The sequence below is a fragment of the Sceloporus undulatus genome, chromosome 1 (assembly GCF_019175285.1).
Source record: "Sceloporus undulatus isolate JIND9_A2432 ecotype Alabama chromosome 1, SceUnd_v1.1, whole genome shotgun sequence".
Lineage (NCBI taxonomy): Eukaryota > Metazoa > Chordata > Lepidosauria > Squamata > Phrynosomatidae > Sceloporus > Sceloporus undulatus.
The window spans coordinates 231,663,083-231,680,676 of NC_056522.1; the positions used below are offsets into that span (position 1 = coordinate 231,663,083).

Sequence of the window (17,594 nt, forward strand, 5' to 3'; positions counted from 1 at the left end):
TTGGGAAAGTTTAGGCTCCATATCCAGCATTAGAAAAGTCAAATTATCTGAAAGAAACTGAACTCTACCAAAAAAATAATAATGAATAATCAGACCACAATAGTTTTAATCTGTCAATAACTTCAAGAAAAGCATCAAACAAGTGAAACAATGCAGAGCCGACTTTCAATTAACCAGCATAAATTTTTGGATGGGGAGGTTGCTTAGGAATGAAGCAACATCGCCTCCAAAAGGAAGGGAATCTGTTTGGAACGGATGAAGGGCAGGAAGCAGAAGGCTGAGAGAAAAAACTCTCATAATTACTGCCAAATAAAATCATGAAAGTCCTCATTTCCAAAGTATATTAAACTCCCAACTGTCGATCTTTACAATTACTTCAAAGTGCCTTTGATGACTTTGTTTACATGTTTCAACTAATAAAATGACTTCTAATCCAAAGAAATCTGTTTCCAGAAGGAAACTCATTTTTAATCCAATCTTAAAAGCAATCTGCACAGTGTGTTAATACTATGAGTAGGATACAGTACAGAACATACAACTACCGTCAGAAGTGTATTGTGTCATAATTAATTCAATACCAATTGGAAACTGCAATGTTCAGACCTTCTTAACAGCTTCTTGGGAGTCTTTTTACCTTCTCTGCCTCACGAGTGTCATCAAAAAGTCGCCGTTGCCTCCTTGCGGGTATTGGCTTTGCTGTTTCCCATGCTTCAACCCACATATTGCTTGGGATCTTCATTCGGGCACTCAGCTCGCCCTTAATTACTATGTCTCCCTTTTCATCCACAGTTTCTTCCTCAATGTAATCCCGAGGTGAATACCATCTCACAAAATCCTCCAGACAACAACCAGGGTTGGCTGCCTAGGATGGAATGGGGGCAGGGAGGAACACAGAAGCAGAACATGTTTATTTCTGATTTTTTTCCGAAACAAAATCTGCTTAGCAAGAGGGCACAGAATTTTGATATCTGCCTCTTTAGAAAGGTACATACATAGAAGCAGGTACAAAACTCCTGAAATAACAGCCACTAACTCAGCAGAAAAGTCAAACCTGAGTTTTCATTTGTACAAAATCTCAAAGCAGCTCCACAAAATACATAAACCAGAATTGTTTCTCACACTACATTACTATATTGTTTAGCTCAATTATCTGTCTGTCATATATACATGATCATCAGTTGTAGGTATCAGCTAGACATGTGTTCATCATAACTTTCTTCTCTAACAGAAACAGGAACAAAGGAAGATCGAAATACCTAGAGTAAAAATAGCCTGTATAGATGAATGGATTTATTAGCTACCATAGTATATATTTTAAAATCTGATTTCACACTATACAAGTGTTTTAATTAGCCAAGATATCTCAGTTGTTTTGTAAATGAGGTTTAGCATTACAAGCACAAGCATATGGCATCTTGTAAGATTCAGTCTATTTGCTTCTTGTTCTCTCATTCTTTCTCTTAAGTACCAGTAAATCAAGTTAACTACTCTTAATGATTTAGTAGGACAAGTGATAGTGATAAACAAGTGACAAATCCTTGGAATAACTAAATAAAATAGAAACATTGTGAAAACCCACAAGGGACAAGATAATAACTATCCTCTGATGGCACAGATGACTGAATTCTCTATGCCCATGGCTAAAAGTGGAGCCAACATAGTGTAGTAGTTTGAACATTGGACTACAACTCTGAAGACCAGGGTTCAAATTCCCACTTGGCCAGGGAAATCCTAAACTGAAAGGAACATTGGGTCTTACCTGTGAGATGTTCGTTTTCAGCGATGTAGGTGGAAATATCCTATAACATGGGTTGATTCCATCTCTTGCTCCGAAATAGGCAGGAAAAACAGACTTGAAGGAGTCGCCACCAGAGGGAGCAACCCCCACCATCCCTCAGTCAATATTACAGCCGAGGATAGAAAACAAACTCAGAGAGCATTTAATGCAAATCTAAGTACAGTATAATCAATGGAAACTATCATAAAGTCAAACTAAAAATAACTAACTAACAACCACCCTTGCAAAGTCAAGGGAAAACAGCCTTCTCAGTTCTGGGTGGGGAGGATATTTCCACCTACATCGCTGAAAACGAACATCTCACAGGTAAGACCCAATGTTCCTTTTTCCAGCGATGGAGGTGGAAACATCCTATAACATGGGACTTACCAAAGCTCCCCAAACCAATGGGTGGGTGAACTGAGGCATATCACTTATGTGAGAATCACCAGATGTGTCTTCCAAAGGAAGCCTCTTTTTGATTCAAGGCAACTCAACAGAGGTGACATGTAAATGTGGAAGATGAAGGCCATGTCATGTCCTACATTTATCTTAGATGGATGTGATTGTTGGTAGTGCAGAGGAAGTAGCTGCACTGTAAATGGAGTGATCAGCAACTGATCACAACAGAGATATCTCAATCTTCTTGTAGCATGTTAAAATGGATCCAAGACAAGCTACAATTTAATTGTGACAAAAAGATGTTGAAATCATTTGTTGAATCAAGTTATTGGAAATGTTGATTTTGTCATGAGTGACCTGGATTGGGTCAGTCATTTGGTGTATATGAACCCTTAATATAAACTTGGCAATTTGAATCAGAATTGAGCTGTTAGTAGTTGTGGTTGAAAACAAACACTATTGGTTTTAATTGAAGCCAATTTATATTGTGGAGTAGAGATTGTTGGTCATATTCATTTTGCTTATTGGGAGTAACAAAATGATTTGCATCACCCTAAGCTGGCATCTATCATTATTTGGAACTCCATCAGGGGCCAAATCAGACAATCCTTTTCGATTGGCAGCACAACCACCGTTCAAAGGGATTTGAACTTATTTGGTATATGTCAGAACAAGTGATTTATCTGTGACATTTATTGTTGAAATAGCTAGAGGAACCACTCTAGGCTCCTCATGTTTATGACAAACTATTAATTGAAGCAGATCAGGCACTGTAGGTGCGCTAGTAACACTAGGTCAGATAACTGAGAACAACCTACCTGCTTGAAGGTGTTCTTCATGGATCTTACCCTTTGTTTGGTCAGGTAGACTCTGGTCAGCAATGTATCTACAACCACTCCAAAGTGTTGTAGCTTCTGAAATGGAACTAGGTTGTCCTTTTTATGAGTTAGCAGAAAAACCCTTTTCTGGATAGGAAGGAAAGCACAACTCGACATCTGTTACATCTTATGGAAGAGAAACAGATCTGATCAGGACATTGTGAAGTTATGGGTATAAATGAAGATCTCACTGTTTTAATGTGTCCCTATCAGTGTAGTGAGTGTCACTGAATAAAACAACAGACTGAATGGTAGAGCCTTGTATGGAAAAAGCTTTTCCTGGTAAGCAGTGTGTAGATAATTGTGATGAGGTAGGTGGATTGGGATGCAGAAACAACTACAACTAAGAACAGGGACACACAAAATCATGGAGCTGAAGTGCCTCCAGGGTTTTCTGGAGAATCTCCAGTCTGACCCTGTTTTTTGTTTGTTTGTTTTTAATAAACCAATTGATCCATTTTAGGTCTAGCATCACACTCTAAATTTTGTTTTGATTGTTTTAAATGTAGAATTAAAGAAGATTGGAACAAGCCTCTTTGTTTTTATAGTTTTTTAATTGTCACAATATTGATCAAACGTCTTGTGGCTTTTGGTATCAGCCAATGAATCTTTGCTTTCCTGTATCTTGAGGAAGCAATGAAATAGTGATGAGAATGGTATATGTATATGTGAGCAAATCTTTAGAGTTGGGAGGACCCTGGCTGAATTTGTTATGAAAGATGAAAGAAAGACTGCAGTCTTCCTCTCACCCTTTAGCACCAGTCAGCCAGGACTGAGGCTATTTGTGTCATTGTTTGACAAGAATTGTCACTGAACATTGTTGTTGTAGGTTTAGGTGAAGCAGTTGCTGGGGCTGATGGCAAGGTTGGTAACTAAGCTCAGACCACTGTCTGCCAAACCTATTGTCTCTTGTAAAATAAGTATCTATGGGGGGGAAAGGAGGATTGTCCCTGATGAAGGGACTTCATTTTTTATTTTTATGTGAAAAAGCAAATGATTTTCCCTTATCATTAAATTTTTTATCAATATTGGATCGTGATTGTTGAAAGAGTATATCACCAATCAATTATCAAATTTTGTTTAGAACAGGCATCCATATGACCGCAGTTTGTATATTTGTTTGATTTTATTTAAAATCTGCCTCTTGACCAATATAGAGGCTGCCTGTGGCCTTTTGTCAAATTGTATTATATCTGGCCTGGCATAAGCTGAGAAAGCAGCCATTCTGAGTATTTTGTAGGTTGTCTTGATATAATTTTATGTTCACCTGATTATGAGGGATCTCATAAAATCTTTAGCCCACATAAGGTCAGCCCTTGAGAAAATGACATAGTTGAAGCAGCCCTAATTGCCAAGGAGGATGCTGTTTATGATCGTTTATCTGTCATTTTATTAGGGTATGTATATATACATGTATATTGTATATGTATGTGTGTGAAAGAGAGAGGGAATGTGTGTCTCATAAAGCCTGAGTATAAATGGGAGAAACCCAGGACTTATAATGAATTATCCATTGGTTAGAACTGGAGTTTTGCCATTACCTGTCAAGGTAAATGATAAGGCTTATTAACAGACACAGAACTTAGGTGCAATGTGGCAGGTTTATCCCACTCTTACTGACAACTTTTTGAAGACAGCTCTGAAGAGTGTCTCTAGGATTGAAGGCCCCGGTCTAAGAAAAGTCACCTTTGCCTTGTGGCAAATCAAGACCGTTTCTTGTAGACTAATTGGAGTAAAGGGGTGGCCTCGGAAATGTTATTTAAAAATCTTAACCATTGTGTAGTAACACTGCAAAATGCTCAGTCACAAAAATGGAGCGATCTTGATCTCTAAAGGCTCTCCATTATCATATTTAGACAATATAGGAAAATCAGGGCCTTGTTTTATAGGAATGTATTATAGGAAAGAACCTTTTTTTTTTTAAATAAAAGATGGTAAGGTCTTTTTGTTGTCTTTAGACTCAGCCAAGAGACTTTATTGTAAACAATTTGTCCCCAGTAAGAGGTAGAAATGTCAGATTTTATTTGTAATGGACATCTATGTGTCAATTTATTTGATCAAATCTGTTGTTGTAGTGGAACTAAACCAGTTGTGGTCTTGGATTGTGTCAAATCCCATTTAGGCTAGTGTCTTTTGAAATAGCCACTATCCTAAACCATTTTTTAATGTTCTGGCAGAACTTTATTTTGACCTCAAGTGTTTTTTTTTTTTGTTTGTTTGTTAGTTTTTAACGAGTGCTGTAGGCCACATATAGCTCTAGAAAAAATGAAAACAGGAGAAACAACTTTCATTGAGCATAAACTATGGCAATCATAAGTGGGATCTGCTGATTCCCATAACGAGGTGAGCTGTAACTATAGACAGACACACAGAGCTATTGGATTTGGTCTCACAATAACAATCTATGGAGGCCTTATGACCTTCATAAAATCTGTATGAAAATGGAGTATCTGGTGTTGAAGGCCCAGGTTTGGATGGGGAGAACATTCTTCCCTTGAGAAAGATCAGGATCTTCTAGCTTTTAATTGCACCGAGGTGTCATTAAATTGTAATATATTAATTGTCGTATATAATAATAACATAAAAACAAATATAGCAATAATAAAAGATCATCAGACCCCAAAAGTCTAAGAGATTTCAGGAGCTTTCAGGAGCCACTGAAAGGCCTTCAGTTTTATTTGTATTTCATAAATATATATATTTATTTCAGATCAGATTCCCCTTGTGAGGAATGAACTCCAGTTAATATTTTGTTTTAAGAGAAGCAGACTGGAGCAGAAGCAGCAGGCCTTTCTTCTTTGACTTGGTGTCTTTAATCAAAATGGCTGCCACACCTTAAGTTGCAGCTTTGTCTCTTATTTTAAAAAGGAGAGAACAATAAATAAACTGTTTAGGCAAATTTATCCAAAGGAGTGACTGAAATATCCAACTAGGGGATGATGTACCTGGCAAATCCTTTTGTTAACCCTCTCTGATGCCTTCAGTCCAAGTGGATCATGGAGGAAGGAGAGTAGGTGGAGGAGGAGGAGGCAGTTGGTTTTGGAGGGAAACTCTCCATTTGCACTTCTGTGCAACTGAGGTCTCTTTTAAACTGGCAATGCAAGCCAGAAACTTTTTTAAAACTGGCAATGCAAGCCAGAGACAAACTCTCTAGCCATATTAATGAGATAACTGAAATCTCTTTGAAAACTGGCAATGTAAGCCAGAAACAAACTCTCTAATCACACTATTGAGGTAAATGAAATCTCCTTGAAAACTGGCAATGGAAGGCAGTAACAAACTTCTGGGGTAACTCTTAACCCACAAACATAGGATTAGAAGTAGGATCATGACTCACCTCTTGAAGTCTGCCTCCTCTCTCTCTCACTGCCCAAACCTCTTCCCAGGTTTGATGTCTGCAGTGGGCGTAATCTGGCCAAGGACAGGTGGTTCTCTCCTCTGGCCACGCCAAGGCCTCTCTGGTTGTCCATCTCACCGCCCAAACCCCTTCTGGGGATGGTGACTGCGGTGTGGCGCCTTTTGGTTAAGGACAGGGAATATTCCCTCCTCCACCGCGCCAATTCCTTTTGGGATGTCCATCTCACTGTACAGACACCTTCTTGAGGTTGAAGATTGCAGAGGAGCACATCTGGTCCAGGACAGAGGGATCTCCCTCCTCCAGCCGTTCCTGGGCTTCAGCCAGACATGGCTGGGCTGTCTTTTTATTCTTTAATGCTGGAGTTGTTGCCTCACAGCACAGCAGCTTCTGAACTGTCTCTCCCTGCCTGGCTTTGTTTCAGCCATTAGAGAGGCAAAGGGATAGAGAAAGACTAAAGAAAAACATTGCTGTTTTTTGCAGGAGAGAACAGATCATGAATAGAAGAAGAATAGAAGAAATATTAGAAGAAATATTAAAGTCTTTAAGACAAAGTCAAAGAAGGAGGAGAAAAGGAAAAACACAGCCTACTCGGAGCGAGGCAGGAAAAAGACTGAGGGATGGTGGGGGTTGCTCCCTCTGGTGGCGACTCCTTCAAGTCTGTTTTTCCTGCCTATTTCGGAGCAAGAGATGGAATCAACCCATGTTATAGGATGTTTCCACCTCCATCGCTGGAAAATGACCTTGAGCAAGTCACACTCTCCTTAGAACTCAGAAGGCAAAACCTACTCTAAATAAATCTTGCTAAGAAAACTCTGTGATAGGTTCACCTTAAAGTTGGAAACAATTTGCAGACAAACAACAACAATGGCTAAGAAAAGCAAGCCTAGGCACAACTCTATACAGGTTGAGTATCCCTTATCCAGAATTCCAAATTCTGAAATACTCCAAAATCCAAAACTTGTACTTGCAAGGCTGGAGAGAGATGCAGCTTGAGAGAGACATGAGAATCTGTGAAATGGCGAGAGGCGTGGATTCGTGCCAAGCACTATACTTGGATTCCTACCAATTCGCAGATGCTCATCTCTCTGCACTCTCATTATATATATGCAAATACAAGTGTGATGGTGACAACGTGGCACTGCCAAAATCTCTTTATGGACCTTTTACTCTTTCTCTTTGTGCCACCGCTGCCACCAATTTGGGAAGGTGACTTACTTTCCCAAACCACTCAAGGGATTTTTAACACTAAAAGGTTTTCCTTAATGTTGGTAGCGTGCAAACTGCACTTCTGAAATCACTCCAGATAGTTACTTGCTGAAACAAAGTTATAAGTTTATTTGCAAGTTAAGTCAAATACAGTAGCTCTTGTGTTGGATGTTGTTCATATTTGATACATTACTGGAATACTTTATTTGTTACACTGTTTGACTTTTGTTGCTTCTTGTTTTTATAATGTTTCCGTATACAAACCAAAACACTCAGAATCTTTATTACATTTTTATTTCCTACACCTCTTCTAATTATTTATACCTTACTTATTACTACACACTATGTCTCTCCTAGTACAACACTTCAGTTCACCCAGGACACTCCTTGTCCTCTCTTGGGTACTTTAAGCTTTTTAAAACTGCCTTTCTCTGAAGCCTATTCCATCCTCAAAGGCTCTTCATCGCCTCAAGGTAATTCTTATCTTGACCCTAACCTATTCCCTATCTGGTTCCTATCTAATCCCTATCTAACCTCAGCTCTTTCTCTCTCCCTCCTTATATCCCTCCTGACTACACTCTCATTGGCTGATGCTAGGCTCATCCCAACTGGATGTTGCCAAGGCTCAACCTGCGTGCTTAAATTTGCCTTTTTCTTCACATGAAGTATTTCAAAATCTAAAAAGAAAATAACAATCGGATTCAGAAATACAGAACACTCACAGCTGCAAGCATTTCAGATAAGTGAGGCTCAACCAGTATTGTTATAAAGAGAACATAACGAAAGCAAGGACTGAATGTTATTCTTGAAAAAGTCTGCTTAATGAGCCATTCGGAGTATATTATTGTCAGAATGACAACCCCTTGCAATTTGAAACCTGCACCTACCTTGAAAGATTCCATATCAGAGAGTAAACAGGCACTCTGCATACGAGCTCGAAGATGGGCTCCTTCTGCTGATGTTCCCAGTTTAGCCAGAACTTCAGACTGTTCTTCTAACAGATCCTCAGTCATAGGAGCTGGTTCCTGCAAAGTACAGAGACATAAAGTGCTAGGTGATAACCTGCAGAATGTCCTTCAGGCTTGGTAGCTCTCATAGGGATAAATAAAAAACTAAAGAACAGCATAGTGTAGTGGTTTCAGCATTAGACTACAGCCCTGGAAACCAGAGTTCATTTACCTGCTTGAGCATAAAAATGCAGTGGTTGACCACTGGCAAGTCACATGCTCTCAGCCACAGAGGATGTCAACGGCAAGCCCACTCTGAAGAAACTTGCCAAGAAAACCTTATGAGAGGGTTTGTCTTAGGGTCACCATAAGTCAAAAATGACTTGGAGGCACACAAACAACAACAACAATGGGCAGCCAGAGGGAAAAAATACCCTTTTGGTTCAATCTGTCCTAGAAGCTATTTCTTACAAGCCAGTTTTGTGTAGATATTTAGGCCTAAATGAAATTATTAATCCCAACTACAGTGCATCCACTGAATTAACAAAATTTTCATACGTCTCAGTTAAATGAATCTACTGGATATAAACCATGGTCTGACATGCTTGCTTGTACTAAAAAAAAAATCCACATTTTCTCCGTTTGGATGTTACAAATATAAAACTGTAGAGAACAGGACATACTGCACCAAGGGTAGAAAATGACAGATTATTGTTGTTCTGGAAAAATGCACCTCTTCAGCACTTCGAAAGAGTTAATTTGATTATAGGGGAAAGGTGCCTTGAATCCCATTTTGGGAGAAAGGCAGGATATAAATTCAATAAATAAGCTGCATTGCATGTGACGCTTATGCAAGTTTAGGGGTGACTCTCTAAATTATGGAAATGTGAAAGAGTAATTCAGAGATGTCTAGATCCCTTAATGTACAAGAGTCCAATTCAACTCACACTGTGACTTCACCATCTTCATATGTATTTATATTTCACTTGTGGAACCTGAACACATGTATAAACACAGATCTATGTTTGTGGGAAAACCAAACTGTTAATCAAATTACTTTTTTCATGTGATGCCAGCTCTTGGAGCACTTTCTTTCTGCCGTATCGTAGCACTACAAGTTCAGAAATCAGAAGCAGAATACTTCTAAATCTTTCTCTCTAACCTGTGTTATTGGAACATAGAGAGGGTCTCCAGGATGAAGCAAAGTCAAGTTGCCATGTTGATGTAGTCGACCTTCTGGCTTTAATGCTAGAGTCTCTTTGCTGCCATCTTTTGCAATCCCTTTCTTCCCACCTTCTTGTCCATTTGCTTTAAGGTCCTCTGTGTCACTCAGGCATTCAAAAAATTCTTCTTCACTGTCACTCCAGGATTCCCAAGATTTTCCTACTTCTCCTTTTTCCTTATCACTCTCTTTTGAACTGTCAGGTTTTCCAGTGTCACCAGAAGAGCGATCAGAATTTACTTTTTTCCCTTCATCTCTTGCCTTCTTTCTTTCTATGCAACAATTTAACATCTGGAAATAAATACAAATTGAAAAATGTTTATTCTTATTTTACATACATCCACAATAGCTTGTTGTTTAAGCTGCGCAGCACAATATATCTGAAATCGGTAACCAGACAGTTATAGCTTGAATTCAAGCTATATGTTCTTGCATAAGGACACTTCACTCACACAAGTCCCTATCACCAATAAGCAGCAATTCCTGCCCCTCCAACTCATCCCAGTGTCCCAGGATCCCTCAGTTTCAGATGGTTGGATGCTGGGGACTGAAGAAACTGGAAGGGAGCCAGAAACCATAATTATGCAACAGAGCTGTATTCACATTTCTTTGGACCCAAGCCTCTGGTTCAAAAATGTTAAAAAAATGCCCTTAACACTCAAGCCAGCTAGTACCACTGTTGATGTTTTAAAAGACAGGAACTGTTTTTGTGTTAACTGCTATTTTTAAAAGACACAGGCTCTAACAACTGCAGGATAGTGACAGAAAAAGTAAAAGGATCTTACCAGGAGCCCTGGTGGTGCAGTGGTTAAATGCCTGTACTGCAGCCACTCACTCACAAACCATAATAATCAATACCAGCTAAAGGGCTCAAGCTCAGCTCAGGCTTGCAGCCTTCCAAGGTTGCTAAAATGAGTACCCAGATTGTTGGGGGCAATTAGCTTACATTTTGTAAGCTGCTTATGGAGTGCTTAAGTGCACTGATAAGCGGTATAGAAATGTACTTGCTGTTGCTATTGCTACCATAAAATTTTGAAAATGTTATATTGTTTTTTCTTTGATAATTACCTGGAGTTTCTGATGAAGTAAACAACATCTCAGATCTGGAGCACCACTGGCTAACCTAACAAAAAGATACATTTATGTTACTAGCACTGTTATATAATGTCTGCAAGATACAGTCACCATATGGTTTTCAGAAGGAGCAGTATATAGGTAAACGTGGAGTACAAACTTTCAAGTCTTGGACTGCAATCCAGAAATCCATTTAAGATGTTGCTGTAAATACTTTTACCAAACACCTGCCTCTTATGCTCAGTTATAGATTAACCCCACTTGGGCACAGTCATAATTATCAGTCCAACCTCCTATGCAGGGTTATTTGTAATCTAAAATGCCATTTTAAAGGAGGTGCACCAAACACACACATGGTTCATACTGTCTTATATGGCGGCAGTTAAATGTGCTGAAAACAGGAAGGCTTTTGTGGAAGCAACAAAATAATGCTCTTTCTAAAGCACCAAATCAGGAACCATATCACAAGCTATGGCTCTTGCATTCCCCTACTGTACACTATTACAGTACTCATAACTAAATGACATGAAGAGAACTCACCCTGGGATAAAGATGTTGTTCTCCCACCTGAAACGCATTTCCAAGACAAATTCCTGCCAGAGATGTGCAACTCCTTTGACCCCACCATGGTAAAAGTTGATCATACAAAGACAGAGGGCCAATTTGTAAGTCAGACTATCTGAAGGAGCAGATTTGAACTGGATGTAGAGATTCTAAACACAAGGAGCAAGCAAAGGAGAGGGAAGTTAAGCCAAACAAAAATGCATGAAATAAGACAGTGAAGCAAACATTAAAAACTAGTAAACATACACAAATGTATTTAATTTACAGAATACTGGGGTTACCTTAAAAGGCAAGGGGCTTATACATGAAAAACTATGTTTTTGTTTTTAAAGAATGGCAATGAAAACAATTTCATAATCAAAGCTCACAAAAATATCTTTACATTTCTCTGAAGATGCCAGCCACAGATGCTGGTGAAACGTCAGGAACAAACTCTTCCAGAACACGGCCACATAGCCCAAAAAAACCAAGAAAAACTTTTTACATTTTTTTCCTTTTATTAAGCCATTAAAATGTAGTACATATTTCTTACAAATGTAGCCTGAACTTACATAGTCTTCATTATCTGGGGGAGGAAGGCTTCCTGCTGATGTACTAGTTCGTGCTTCAGATCCATCTGTCAATTTGTCAGCAGCATCAGGGAATAAGCACTTAAGGGGAAAGTTCACAGTGTCAGCTTTCATATAGATTTGCTATCCTGACACTTTTTCACAGGCATTAGATGCTACATCAAAATTCTGTCAAAGGACTGTTAAAAATGCTTAGATGTTTTTTGTTTTGTAAGAAACCAAGTATTTTATAAAATCATTTATATTTGTTCTTTCCAAAATAAAGTACTCAAGCTGTTCATACTGTATCAGGCATAACAAAATAATCAAAACAATGGCAATATAACAGCAGCAAAAATAAAACAGCCAATGAACACGTATATAAAAGGCAAGCTCAAAAAACACTGCTTTCATTCTCCTTTTAAAGAAGCAAAAAGGAGAAAACTGAACAAGTTCCAAAGTCCAGATACTGAGATGGAAAAAGATGTTCTCAGTTCCTAACAGGAGGGCATAGTGCTTCAGTTACTGAAGTATTATGTAATTTACCTATTCAAAAAATATGATTGACACTCTAATGTAGGTTCAAAGTAAGAAATCAGTGCAAGTTGCTAGAATATAAACATATCAAAGACCTGTATTACTATTAGCATTTTCAGGCTGAAGCTTGTATATACTTTAAGAGTAGCCACAAAGAGGGCACACTGCAGCTGGCTAACCTCCATGTGACAAAGAAACATGTAACTATTTCAAGAACACCTTATTAGAAGAGATTATAGCTGACAAGCCACTCAAAGCTGGACAAAGTCACTCTTAGTTTGAAGAGAATGCAAATTCAAACACAGAGCTGCACCATTAAATTTAACATTAGTAACTTACCAATAGGATAGTATTGAGGACTTCATTATTTAATGGTGACTCATCTATGCCTCTGTGTTTACGAATCTTTTTCTTTGCAGTATGAACCATATTTGTCACTGACAGTTTATGGATTGGGACTGGTGCTGGCTCCGTGAGCTTTGACAAAGCATGGCTTATATCAGCATCTATAAATATCAGGATGTTTCAAAATAAGCTCAGAATTTATTTGGAATCCACATTTATGTCCTCATTTTCTACTCTTAATTTGATTTCTTAAGAAAAAATACAACTCCAAGGCGGTTTTGCTAAATCTGATTGTGCCACCTGCTGCCTGGTCCAGAATAAGTCTCAGAATGCATTACAATGTAACTGTGGATATCCTGCAAAAGCTAATCAAAACTAGATAGTAAAATTATAACTTTCTCTGTAGGTAGCAAAGAAAAGAACACTGGTTCAAAACCTTTGGTCCTCCATTTGTTTTGGATTTCAACTTCCAGAAGTCCCAGCCAACTTGGCCAACAGTCAGGATTATTGGAACTGAAGTCCAAATCACTTGGAGGACCTGAGTTTGGGAACAACTGTTCTAGACAGAACATGGCCACAGTTTCCTTTGTTGGGGTCCTCCTCTCTGGTGAAGAGGCACTGAAAGACATTCTTGCAGAAACAACAAGGCCATGTCCTCTGTACTGTGGAAAAGGGAAAGATGCCAGACTAGAAATTCCTTTCCTTACATTTGGCCCTTTTGCTCTTTCTCCAGGTCCAGGGCTTTCCATAATTTCAAGCCTACTTGGTCCAGATCACGTTTTCAGTATAGGTCACAGAGATCTCCTCCAAAGCCCAGAAGGCCATACTTCTGACCACCATAATTGGGCAATACTGGACAGATTAATCCTCTTCCTCCCGACCTAGCAGAAATCCACTATGGATCCCTGGATTCTAGACACCATTGTTCACTGTTATTCCCTAGAGTTCGCCCATCATTCCCATCCCAGGTTCCTTCCGTTACCAGTATCCAAGTCTCTTTAAAAAAGGCTATCACAGAGGTGACTCAATACCTCTTCCACCACATCAAGACAATAGAACCAGTGCCCTCAAGGGAGTGATTCGGAGCGGTCTAGTTATTTTTCCTGGTACCCGAGTGGGGAGTGGAGGGAAATCAAATCAATTTTTCACAGGTCCCAGTCCACCTCTCTCTTCTCCTTTTGCCTCCATCCTTCTGATGTGTCTACAGAGACTATGCACCAATCAGACATATGGAAATCTCAAAAAATATACATTTGGTGGACCCATTCCTCTAGATCAGACCTGCACAACTTGCCAGTAACTAAGGGCCAAAATTACATAGACTAACTTCTTCGGGCCACAGATAATAATAATAATAATAATAATAATAATAATAATAATAATAACAACAACAACAACAAACAATCAATCAATCAATCAATCAATCAATCATATTAATTAGAATTAATTCCATTCTCCTCTTCCTCTTACCGGCCCTCTCCTAAGGAGAAAGCCAAGTGGCAGAAGAGCCTTGCTTCTCCTCCTCTGCCTCCCAGATTTCTCCTTGGGAGGAGGCCAAGTGACGGTGGAGCGTTGGGAGGCGAGTATTTGCCTCTGTTTCTTGTACACTGCCTGGCCTTCTCAGAAAGCCAGACAGTGGAGGAGCCTTGAGGATCAAAGGTTTGCCTATCCTCCTCCTCCTCCTCCACCACCTGCCTTTCTCCCAGGAGAAAGACAGGCAGTGGAGGAGCCAAGAGAAAGCTGAGCAGTAGAGGAGCCTAGCAGGGCAAGCATTCGCCCCTCCTCCTCCTCCCATACATGGCCCTCACCTGAGGAGAAGGCTGACCAGTGGAGGAGCCTTGAAGTCATTTCACATCATCATGGGCCATTCAAAACCCTTTGACAGGCTGCATGTGGCCTCCTTGCCATATGTTGTACAGGCCTGCTCTAGATGATCTGAAACATACTTTGTCTCATTCCCTGGGGGGAAAGAGGAAACTGTTCACTCTGGCCCACTGGCTCAAAGCATGCATTTTCACAGCCTGAGGCACTAATGTTCCCTAAACCATTGCACATCAGCACCCAATCTACTAAATTGGTGGCCACATCCGCAGACTTTTCCCTGCTCCCCTTGGACAAATCTGTAGAGAAGCAGCATGATCCAATCCTTTGACCTTTGCTGGGCACTATAAACTGGACAGTTTTGCCTCAACCAAGGCTGCATCTGGAAGCACGATGCTGCAGCAGGTTCTTCCTAATTAGCCACATCCCCTTTCCCCCCTTTCCAGCTTGGGTGTATCCCCACTTGAGAATGTATACTTTGCTGCATACAGAGAATGGTACATTAGGTACTATCATGATAGTTCATTCTTGTATGCAGAAAAAAGGAGACATCCTGGGCAGTGTTTTCCTGTTTCTTAATAAATTTCTTCCTCCTCTTGTAGTTAATTTCTAGCTCTCTCTATCCTACTCTGTGGCCAGAACTGAGGATGGATCAGGGGTGGGGCATGGACTTATTGTTCTGGCATTCCTTGCCTAGTTAGGGCAGCAACAGGAAATAACCCAGCTGGGGATGTCTCCCTTTACCACACACAAGAATAGTAAGTACTCAATGTGCCAATCAATTATTTTTTTTTGGCTTGAAAATAGGTAAAAACAGACTAAACAGGAGGAGAAATAAAAATAATACTGCTCTGAGGAAGTGGAAATTGTTTTACACTAACATGCCTTAATCCTGTAACTCAGGTACCACTATTAGTTTTCTCAAATGGATCTTACTTCCACAGTGGTGAATACTTTACTACTTTCACAAGTACAATGACCAAGAAAAAGAACTTTCTAAAAGAAAATCATATTAACTTCTACCTTTGCCTTCTTCTTCAAATGCTGATCTTCCTAGAATCTCATCTGTTGATTCTTTTCGACGACAGAGTTTGAAAAATTCAGTAACAAAATCACCTAAAAAAAGGGAAGAGAAGATATAATTTAAATATACAATGGAATTCTTTGTGATTAGTTTTTCTAGTGTTAGTTTTTGATCTATTCGACAGTGAAACACTTCCTTGGAGTGTGATAAAGCCTCCTTCTTTGGAGGTTTTTAAACAGAAGCTGGATGACTGGGGTGCTTTTATTGTGAGTTCCTGCAAGGCAGGGGTTTGGACTGGATGGCCCTTGAGGTTTCTTCCAACTGTATGATTCTACTGAGGTGCAGTTTATTACTTTGGTTTAATTGACATGCCCAGCATGGCCAGATAATAAATAAAATGTGAGAAGACTATCAAATTTTCTATAGTAATATCAGTGCATATAAGCACTTATCTTGTGAGGTAAACATATGCATTGCATTATGTTAAAGAAGTAATGCCCTGGGACACATGTTTGGTTAACTGTGATATACCTGTAGGTTAATGAATGTATGAATTACATTTGAACCCCGAATTTCTTCTATAGTAACCTTGACTTTAACATAAAATTTGAAAACAGAGGCAGAAATAACATGGAAAGAATAGGGATAGGTTCCAACACTACCAAAAAGAAGAGCTCTTCAACATATTTAATGAACTTTTTACCCCAAACAAACAATATGCACATGAGACAAGAAACAACCAGGTCAGGTAAGCCTTGCATGAGTAAATAGAAATATTCTGAAGATTCTAGATACCACCTGAAAGCTTCCAAAATCCATCCAGGCATTACTTTCTTTCATTAGCCTCCACTTTTCCTATGATATCTATTTTAGTGGCCAAATAGATGCATGCTTCTTTAATATGCTGGGGATCAATTGTGAGGCAGACATAACGGCTTTCTCATTTTCTGTTTTGCTGTTGACAATGTTCAGTAAGGGATTTTGAAGGCAACTGCTGCGTAACTTGTCTGGTTTAGGTAGACATGCATGGCTACAAAATGATTAGCTAGGGCAGAATCCTGAACTCTTTCTTAGAATCAGTTTTATTGCACTGCTTATTGAAGACACATGCAGCAACCCAACACTAAAGTCTATGTTTCTCTGGGCCTCCTTCACCATCCCCCTATTGTTGATGCTTCTAAAATATTTCCAACCAGCCAGAAAAGTGGGGACTTGGTGAGCATTAACAGACTTTGTAAAAAGGAGCTTCTTTGTCAGAAGCTTGTTAACTGAGGTATGCCTGTATTCTTATAGCAAGCCAAATCAAATTAAGAGGTTTCCAGATGTCATGTTAAACTATAATTTAGTATATTACAAGCAAGTCATAATGCATCTTCATGAACCTTGGATAAATGTGCTTTGTCTCACTCTCCATGCAGCCAGGATGAGTAGTTCTACTTTTGCTTAGCAATGATTTGTCATATTGTCTGGAACAATAATCTACAGTCAGCATTAATTATGTTTAATTTTAAACAAACCAACTTTAAAGCAAAGTTGCTGAAGCTTGGCCTGTTTAAACCAACACCAACATTAATGATAAGTACAGTTCCAAATCTTGTTATGCTAAATTAAGGTTTGCTCTAACATCCAAAGGCTACCATAATGACATGCATTTATTGTACTTATCATCCATAGGTGTGTTACAAATTTTACAAAAATTATACATTTTTCAAAAAGCAACATCACTAATATTCCTTAAATACTGCAAGCTGCCGTTTGGTAAACAATATTCACCTTTAACCAAAAATTGCACTGAAGAACCTAGAGATTCCTAGAGAAGTGGTCTCTTGAATAAAAACATAGTGTTTTTGTTATTTGCGATTTTTCCGCATTCACGAGGGTCCTATGACCC

At 39.1% G+C, this 17,594-nt stretch overlaps 1 protein-coding gene across 4 annotated transcripts in view; it reads right to left on the reverse strand.

Moving 5' to 3' along the window:
- RAB3GAP1 (RAB3 GTPase activating protein catalytic subunit 1) overlaps positions 1–17,594 on the reverse strand; it is a 43,532-nt gene that overhangs the window by 9,286 nt on the left and 16,652 nt on the right. For all 4 annotated transcript variants that reach the window (XR_006104083.1, XM_042468515.1, XM_042468525.1 and 1 more), the window contains 8 exons: positions 15,703–15,795; positions 12,853–13,019; positions 11,980–12,078; positions 11,405–11,577; positions 10,859–10,913; positions 9,731–10,081; positions 8,509–8,646; positions 635–862 (listed from right to left, as the gene is read on the reverse strand). Coding sequence is in view for 3 of the 4 variants with exons in the window: in XM_042468515.1 (XP_042324449.1) it covers positions 635–862; positions 8,509–8,646; positions 9,731–10,081; positions 10,859–10,913; positions 11,405–11,577; positions 11,980–12,078; positions 12,853–13,019; positions 15,703–15,795 (1,304 nt within the window). In the remaining variant the exon portion in view is untranslated. The remainder of the gene's footprint in view (positions 1–634; positions 863–8,508; positions 8,647–9,730; positions 10,082–10,858; positions 10,914–11,404; positions 11,578–11,979; positions 12,079–12,852; positions 13,020–15,702; positions 15,796–17,594) is intronic.